Below are 8605 nucleotides of genomic sequence, written 5' to 3' on the forward strand. Positions count from 1 at the left end.
GTGGGCTAAGAGAAGGCTACAGAATTCTTATAGCCAATTTGCTAGCTATATTTTTAGCCTTGCTCTAACGAGTCCTTTTCAATTCAGCCTCCTCTACTGACGTGGATGGAATTCCCTCTTCCTATATAGTTCACCCATAAAGCTTAATTTCTAGGAGGCCACATCATCATTAAATCACAGCCATCCGATCAAATCCGATGAGTTCTAGAATTGTGCCATGTGTCCATAGATTTCATCTCTTCAGTCCAAAAGCCCACCATCCCCAGTCCAAAAAAGCCCATGTCATCCCATCACGCAGACATACACGCCGCACGCGAGCTCTCCTCTCCCGACAGCCCAGCGCCGCCTCTCCTCTCCTCGCCGCCCTGTGCCGCCCGCTAATCTCCTCTCCCCGCCACCCTACGTCGTCCGCCGGTGCGCGCCCTCTGCCGCCCGCCTACTCTCCTCTCTGTGCCGCCCACCAGCGTGCCGCCTCACCTCCTCCCCTCGCCCCGCGGTCTGCTCTCCTCGCCAGCCGTTCCTATTTCGATCAGATCCACTAGCACTTCCTCATTAGTTCCCACGATCATGCTCAGCATGCAATTTTTTTTCATGACAAAATTAATCATGTCAGAACAGAACACCATACATGGTTGTTGCTAATCATGTTTGAAATTGCCATCACATCAATGGATAATATATGATAGTTCACTCACTTTGTTTTCCATTGATAGTGTTTGGAGTTGTTGTAAATTCTATTGATAGCTCAACATTTTGCATACGTACATATATTGCTAAACTTTGTTTGGTCTTTTGTCATATTTTATGGTATTAGGTAGCTAACTCATCAAATTGCTTTATTTTAGAAAATATATGCATTATTATTTGTTATTTATTTAGAGGATGGTATAGGTAAATTACATGCTAATACTTCAAGCAATTACAGTTTATATTTCTTGGACCTCACATAACACTATAGAAGTCTAAAGTTGTTGTGCATTATTATGCCTTCAAAACTATCAAATGTAAAATCTTCAACATTTTTTTCTCAATTTATATTTTACTCCTTTTTATTATGCAGAATTATATATTTCTATTTCAATGTAAACATGGTTTTACTCATACAGTGGTTCACCGTATCGCGCAGGGTATCATCTACTTAGGATGAAATTCCGACCAACAAGATTACAGGAGCTCCCAACCAACAAACCTGGTGTGTATATAGGCTTTACGATCTGCCGTCACAGCCGCCATTATTGAAATCTACGGGCTAAGGCCTCGTTCTCAATTTATACCAATCGTCGACGTGGAGTCCGCTCTTTGGCAGGTGGGTTCCACGCCCAGCACGTTAACAATACGCTGCACCAATGGTTTGCTGACACGTGTCTGTTTACGTTAACGTCTAATTACGAAGGTTACTTTAGCCCGCGATTAGTCGATTTCTATTAGTATATCTGTCGTTCTGTACTGTACTGCACGGATTTGATCAAATACGGTGATACAAAAGTATGAAAAACTACTACGAAGCTTTCGATCAGCTAGAAATACATACACATTGTTCCTCGCAAAAAAAGACATACAGCGTACAAAAATGGGAAGTGTATTAGAGGAGGAGCGGCCAAAATACAGTGGAAGTTCATCAGTGGCAAAGACATCTCATCACTGACAGGCACAAGCAAAATCAAGCACAGCTTCCCCCATGAGATCATCCAGTACCCCTGCCTCGATCTGCTCTGTGATGCCAACGAACTGTGTCGTCACCATTTTCACCCAGCCTGTTCCTTCGACCTCCTGCTTCACGATTCTATCCATCATGATTCCAGCGTTATCTCTCCTGTTCACCACGAACATCCGTGTCCCGTAAATCCAATCTTTCAGGATGCTCCAGACTTCTATCCCCAGTGCAGAAGTGGCGCCCCCCCATGTTCTTGAATGTGCTTTGCTCCATGGGAATGTACTCAGCAAGGTGTTCTCGCCGATCTCAACTAGGGAAACGTTGACGCAGTCGAAAAGAAGCCTTTGGTATGAGCTTTGCTCCCGTAGCTCCAAGACTTTGCTGAAGAGGACTGGATCGAGAGGGCAGTCGGGTAAATGCCAGCCAATGAAAATCATACTCGATTGTGCGTCGTCTAACCCAGCAGACGACATTATATTTTGCACAAGAATATGGCATTCTGATTCCTCGTCGTCTGCATCAGGGAGAAAAGAGGACTGCCCTCGGGTTCTAGGTAACGGTGATTCTGAGGTGGTATCGTCCCATGATAAGGAACAAGCTACAGAGTCAATCGCTGAAGATCTTGAGACAGCTTCTGAAAAATAGTTAAGCAGAATGTCAGTATATAAAGTAACCAATCTGAGCCTACAAGAACTCTGGTCTGGAAACTAGACTTACTCGCATTTTTGGATGTAGTGCTTGCAGATGACTCAGGTTCATTACAACTGCTATCTTCAGAGGGTGCATCGAGAACTGAAGTAGGGCTGGGTTGGTCTCGTGTACTATTTAAGCCCTCATTCAGTCCTAATTTACTCAGGTTTCCACTTGGACAATCTAATGATGTAGGTACCTCACTTAAAGCAGCTGTTCCCTGTAATAAAATTTCTCATCAAATGCTCTGTGGCCAAACAAATAGATTTAAGAAATATTTCTTATAAATGAAGGAAAGGTTGTCATAACTCAAAAATAAATGGGCCCTTATCAATCACCAAGCTGTACGAAATAAATATATGATTGGGATTGCAAGAAAGGTGAGCTGAAATGCCTACCTCTGAAGTGCTGGTTGATTTTTCATTACCATCCAAATCATGGTTGGCATCTGATTGACTATCACCACTACAGGTTTCAGTCTTCGCTGAAGACCAATCAGATGTATGACTGGCAGATATCTGCCTTCTTGTTCTTTTACTTCTTGGAAAGAAGAAATCTGAAACTCTACCTCTGAAAGATGATTTCTCTTTATTTGATGCTACAACATGTTTTGCTCTTTCATGGCCCTGATGATTTGAAGCTTTCACATTTGCCACCATGTTATTAAGCATGGATGGAATCAGTGGAACAGATGTTGATCTTGGTAACCCCATAGGTCTCTCACCATATTTTTCATCTTTTCTACAAGCAGTTGCATATTTAGCTTGAGTAGGCAGTTCATTTTCTGCGTCACAAGAGTGACTAGTAGAAACAGAAGGTAATCCATTGATTAAAACATCATTCTTCACTTCCTGAATGGAAAGCATCTCTCCTAAGGTGCATGTACTCCTTGGAAATTTCACTTTCTCTTGACAGATCTGATCACAAGTTACCGTTGCCCATCGCTCTGAAAGCCGTTGCTTGGCTTCCTTAGTAACTGATGACTCAGCAAAGTGGGAAGTCTTGCTAAAAGAAGATCCTGAATAGGAATTTCCATGTCTTTTGGTATAATTCCATGAACGCTTCGACACGGGACTACATCCCTCAGAGTCACTTAAGCTGCCACCATTGTCTTCAATATATTCGATGTCAGAATCACTGTTCTGATCAATTTCTGAATCACCTAATGAACTTTCATCTCCTCCATATCCATTTGAGTATGAGGAAGATAATAAAGACTCATCTCGTTGATGACAGCCATCTTGCAGGTTATGAATGATACCAGGCTCTACTTTTGTAGATCCTAGGGTTGCCCCATTGTCATCCAATGCTCCCCTGAGACCAATGGGATTAATTGGTAGAAATGGAGTTGTCCTGGGGATCAACTTTGCCTTTGTTATATTTGGCTTCCCTGGAGTAGGCCTCAAGAGTACTATTCTACTTGGCACGGAGGGATTTTCTTCCTTATAATTACAAGAAAACTGATGGAACCCTCTCACTGCAGCTCCATTTTGCTCTTTAATTTGTTCCATTCCAGTCTGTCTTATACCATCACCCTCAACATATCCAAGTGGCTTTAGTACTGTAATCCGTTTTCTCTGAGGTGGTGCTATATTGGTGTTAGACCCTATCAACTGTCTTGAGAAAATTGAGTTGGGTTCTTCAAGAAATTTCAGAAATAAATCTTTGTTTGAACTTACCATCCTAAGAGCTTCTTGTAAGTCCTTAGAATGAAGTGGCTTGTCTGCCATGCCAGAGCATTCTTTTTCCATGACACTTCCTTCCAAAATATCCACTCTGTCACTCGTGTTCCCAGAAGATCCTCCTTTCTGCGAAAGTTTGTCCTGAAAATAGCCTATCCGTGTGTGCGCTTCAGACACTTCATATACACCATTATATTGAACTGCTTCCTGACAAAATGGGTTGACATCTTGTGTAGTTGACTTTATGAAATGATGCTGCGCTTGTTGCTTTAAATCCTTGTTTATTGCTTTTAACTGGTTACACGATTGGCTTTTCCTGAAATCACTTTTGACCTGGTGCAAAACAGATCCTTTAGCAGGTAGATCCTCCTCAAGACCCATTAATCTGGCAACAACACTTTGCGGCTTTCTCTTTGATTCCACTTCTTTAGTCATCTCCTTTGCTAATAACATTTTTAATGAAGTTGCATTTGATTTTCTGTGTGAGGAACTATCAGAAGGTACCTGCAGAGAAACCCATAATAATAGAAAACAAAAATCATTCCAGGAATGAAAAATACCAGATGGATCAGCCCAGTTTATTGGCAGGAGCATATTGCACTACATTTAGTTTTATACTTCATTTTCATGTGTATTTTGTTCTCAAAATTATTTCTACCACATTTCATATCAAAATAAAATTGCCACATAGGAGATGAGGATGCTAAGTTAACCACACAGAAGAAAGAGATGCCGTGCTCACAGGTTGTCTGTCTGCGTGAAATTTGTCTGAGTCAGTACTCTTCAAATCTGAACAGATCCGTTGGACTGGAAAGCAAGACAGGATTAACGTCAAAAATATATATGTTTGTTCTGCAAATAACACAAAGCTTAAAGTTATACCTGAAAATTTGACCCCGAAAAAACAAAATATCTTAGAAATTTTCAAACTGGAGTGAGAATTAAAAGGTTAAGCAAAACTGCCAAAATAACACATCACTATCTAGAGCATGAGAAAACATACAACCCAAAGAAATTCCTATCTTACAACGCATTGTTGTCTGACCTCCAAATAAGGAAAAATGGCATTATTTTACAGCAATCCTGCAAAGTCTTGTCCTAATGGTCCTATCAAATATTTCCATATCCATATGGATATCATATCCAGTTCTCGTTATGTAAAAAAGTACATATCCGATTCTCTGAACATAGAATTAAATAAATGTAGAGCACATTCAGGAAGTGCCAACATATTCAGTTTCAAAAAATAGAAAGAAAAGGAACAAATACCAAAGGACATGATAATTTGATATAATTGCAAAAAATATTAAAATTTACAGATAAGCCTCAAATCCTTGTGATAAACACCTACATAAATATACATACCATCTCCTTGAGTTTGACCCATAACTGGCTTTGCTCCTGACATCCCTCAACAAATTGGATCACCTCCTAACAATAGATAGTTGCAGCTCAATCTTCTGGAGTATGGAATCCTGAAAATAATAGGTGACACCCCATGAACCATATGTGATTTTAATTTTCTACAAACTAAAGCCAAGTGAACTAACTTAATTACAGGAACCATTTCAGATACTAGTAGCGGGTAGTGGCTGCCTGGCTTGCTGGTACTCACAACTGAGAGACATTGATGAGCATGGTGAATATATCCGGAAAGCTCTCAGCATTGAAAGCCCTTACGGTTTGTACTTAGGGGACATAAAGATTCTGAGATATTGCTGTAGCAAGATGCTCTCCTTCCGCAAAACTTCAAGAGACATGCTTAAAAGCTGGAATCCTACAGGCACTTGTAAGGCAGTTTGGTGGAAGAAATAGCACAGGTCATGACCTGCTCTTGTTTAAAATCACAAGAAATGAAAAATGACGCGCAGAACAATAAGATTCGACAGGGCGATAGCACCAATTCGCTATATGGAAAAGAATCAGGCGGCAGATAAAAGGACACGATAAAAAGCACATGAGCAGAAACAATTACAAAAATATGGACAATGGCACTAACAAGATCGTACATGGTTCCTAAAGGAATCTTGCAGCAAAATATAATCTCTGAAAGACTGCATTTTCTGTCAGAAGAAAATAGTTGTGAAGGTAGATAAAATTACCAGGAAGGCAAATTTTACCACTTCTTCAGACCAGACAAATGTGAAAACAGAAAAAAAGAACAGAAACCGAGCAATTACAAAATACCCAGGAGTACAGGCGACATAGGAACCTCTGCCGACACCGTTCCAAATGCTTCAGAATTTATCAGGAAAAATCGTCAGCATTTCGAATCTTGACAGTGGAGGAGGGTTAAGGGAAACAAAAGGAAAAGGACTGTGAAAAGGCAAAGGAGGGTATGCCCTCCACGTAGAATAGAAAATTACGAAGGGTGACAGCACCGAGATGTTTAGGTTCTTATGCGTCCAAATGAGCACTGCAGCCGAGACAATTCCTCAGGCATGTAGTTTTCGCAGGTTAAAAAACACAAAATTCTAAGCTTGGTTTGCTGAGTATAACTAGATTCCACTGTTACAAAAAGAAGTGCACAACACTGAAACAATTACAGAAACCGGAACGCGACACTACAACCAGAAGGTACAGGAAAGCATCCAAAGCATCGTGCAGATAAGAGAGACTTCGAGGTCTGGTGATCTTGTCTGTTTTTTATTGTTCCTCGCTGAAAATTTAAGAATTTCGCGAAATGTGTTCGGAAACCTGGCTAAAGAAGTGCCATATTTATGTCAGAGTATGAGGGATATTCATGACTAGACCTGAAGCTATAGTTGGCATTTTTTTTTCTCTATGGTGAATTTTCCAATTTCATGATTGACACAAGTTATCCCCAAACTGTCTTCCACATGATAAGCAAATCTATCCCACATCGGGTTTCCAGTATTGATATCACACACACCGGGAGCGAAAATGCACAACCAAGAACCGCCTAATCCTACAAAGGAAAAAAAATCAACCAACCGAAAGAAAATGCTAGCATTATCATTCACCACACCGCCAAACCCAATTCGGCGCATCCCATCGGCCATGGGCGATCCCAGAACAAGAAAGGACCCGAAAACCAAGCGAGTCTGTGCCTCATCGAAGGGTGCCGCTAGGATGCTCACCTGGATGGATGCGGGAGCGCAGCATTCTTCGCCGGCGGCGGCAGCAGCTCGCGCGGGTGAAGGCGGCCGGCGGACCTGCGGTGGGGGTTTTGGGAGGGTTAACCGACGGGAGGAGTCAGCAGACAGCGGTGGGTAGTGGGAGTGGAGAACTGGAGACTGCAGAAGAGTGGACTAGTGGGAGTGTGAGTGAGACGGGATGCGGAAAAGCCTTCGTGCGAGCCGTTTGTTTCGCGTTGTTTTCTCCCGCGGGGGCGTTCGCTTGTTCCTTCTGCTTCTGGCCCGTGGCGCTGGCGCGCCGTGGGCTGCGTACGTGCGTGCGTGCGCTATGGATCGCTTTTAACGAAGGAAGAAGAGTTCAGTTGGTGGTCAAAATGGCAATAACTGGGTTGGACCGGTTCGACCGGAGGGCGTACCATTCGCGCGTTTATTAACGACACGCGCATGCCCGTCCCGTTAACACACGCTGAAACAGGGATTGACCTTTTCATCTTTGTTTTTCTTTGGCATACAAAATGCACGTATCAAATGATAGATCCTCAAACGGACAAACACCAACAATAATGGTGCATCGAGTCTTCAAAATTCGTGTTTCGCCGGTATTTTTGCTAGTATTCCAGAACACCGAAAAATATTAAAAAGCTCAGTGTGACCGAACCTGCGTATGCTCCAAATCCAGCTAAAAAAAATACATATGCTCCAGATTAAGGTGATTCTTTTTTAATAAAAAATTAAATGATTTATAACCATCATCAATACACATTGGTTGGGTTTTTCGTATTAGATTATTCATTATTTTTCTCAGCTTTTGTGCGCACGTTGATGTATTTTAAAAGAATACTCTGTATAAGTTGATCATCTCATATTTCTAAAATAGATTTTTTTTTACTTTATAAGTAACTCTCTCATTCATACCATATAATTATCGGATAATTTTTACCTTCGTCTAACAAAAGACCGTAACTATATTATAGCGACGGTGAAGCAACGATAATGTTACAGCTCAAATAATGAAGAGATCTTTCTTGTAGCATGTAACTTATTATTGGGACCACTGCTATTACTATTGATATTTAAAATATTTATATGGAATGGTTTTAGTTTTATAATTTTAAAACTAGCAATTAACAAATGTTAAGTTGTACGTAGTTTGAATCTTTCCTATATGTTGAATGTCTATAATTTGGAATCAATCAAATGTGAATTTTTGTATTTACTCTCTCTAATTTCAAATAATTGTCACTGCTTATTGTTTATTTGTTAACTTTGACTGGTCTCTTTTTTAGGAAAAGTATTATATATGACTAAAAACATATTATATTATTGATGTATGATACACAAATATACCACCATACCATTATCATTAATCACCAACTAATCATTTAAATGTTATTAATGATCAAAAGTAACAAGTAAACGAAGATGGAGGTACTAGTTTAGAACCTCAATTTCCACAACGTGCAAAACAGATGGGGTTTTAA

General features: G+C 40.7%; 1 protein-coding gene across 1 annotated transcript; it reads right to left on the reverse strand.

The window, feature by feature from the left end:
- Window positions 1-1440: 1440 nt before the first annotated feature.
- Window positions 1441-5700, reverse strand: LOC102710662. The gene is made up of 6 exons (XM_006647456.3): window positions 5577-5700; window positions 5392-5501; window positions 4769-4833; window positions 2743-4530; window positions 2372-2564; window positions 1441-2288 (listed from the first exon to the last, which is right to left on the reverse strand). Exons 2-6 carry the CDS (start codon window positions 5432-5434, stop codon window positions 1639-1641), a joined length of 2739 nt encoding a protein of 912 aa, XP_006647519.2. The 5' UTR covers window positions 5435-5501; window positions 5577-5700; the 3' UTR covers window positions 1441-1638.
- Between the last annotated feature and the right edge of the window lie 2905 nt (window positions 5701-8605).

The sequence above is a fragment of the Oryza brachyantha genome, chromosome 2 (assembly GCF_000231095.2).
Source record: "Oryza brachyantha chromosome 2, ObraRS2, whole genome shotgun sequence".
Lineage (NCBI taxonomy): Eukaryota > Viridiplantae > Streptophyta > Magnoliopsida > Poales > Poaceae > Oryza > Oryza brachyantha.

Coding starts and splice junctions, on each gene's coding strand:
- LOC102710662 (XM_006647456.3), bottom strand. CDS start 5,434: ATGTCAGGAGCAAAGCCAGTTATGGGTCAAACTCAAGGAGATG. Junction 4,531..4,768: donor TTCACGCAGACAGACAACCT/GTGAGCACGGCA, acceptor GTTTCTCTGCAG/GTACCTTCTGATAGTTCCTC. Junction 2,289..2,371: donor CACTACATCCAAAAATGCGA/GTAAGTCTAGTT, acceptor ACTATTTTTCAG/AAGCTGTCTCAAGATCTTCA.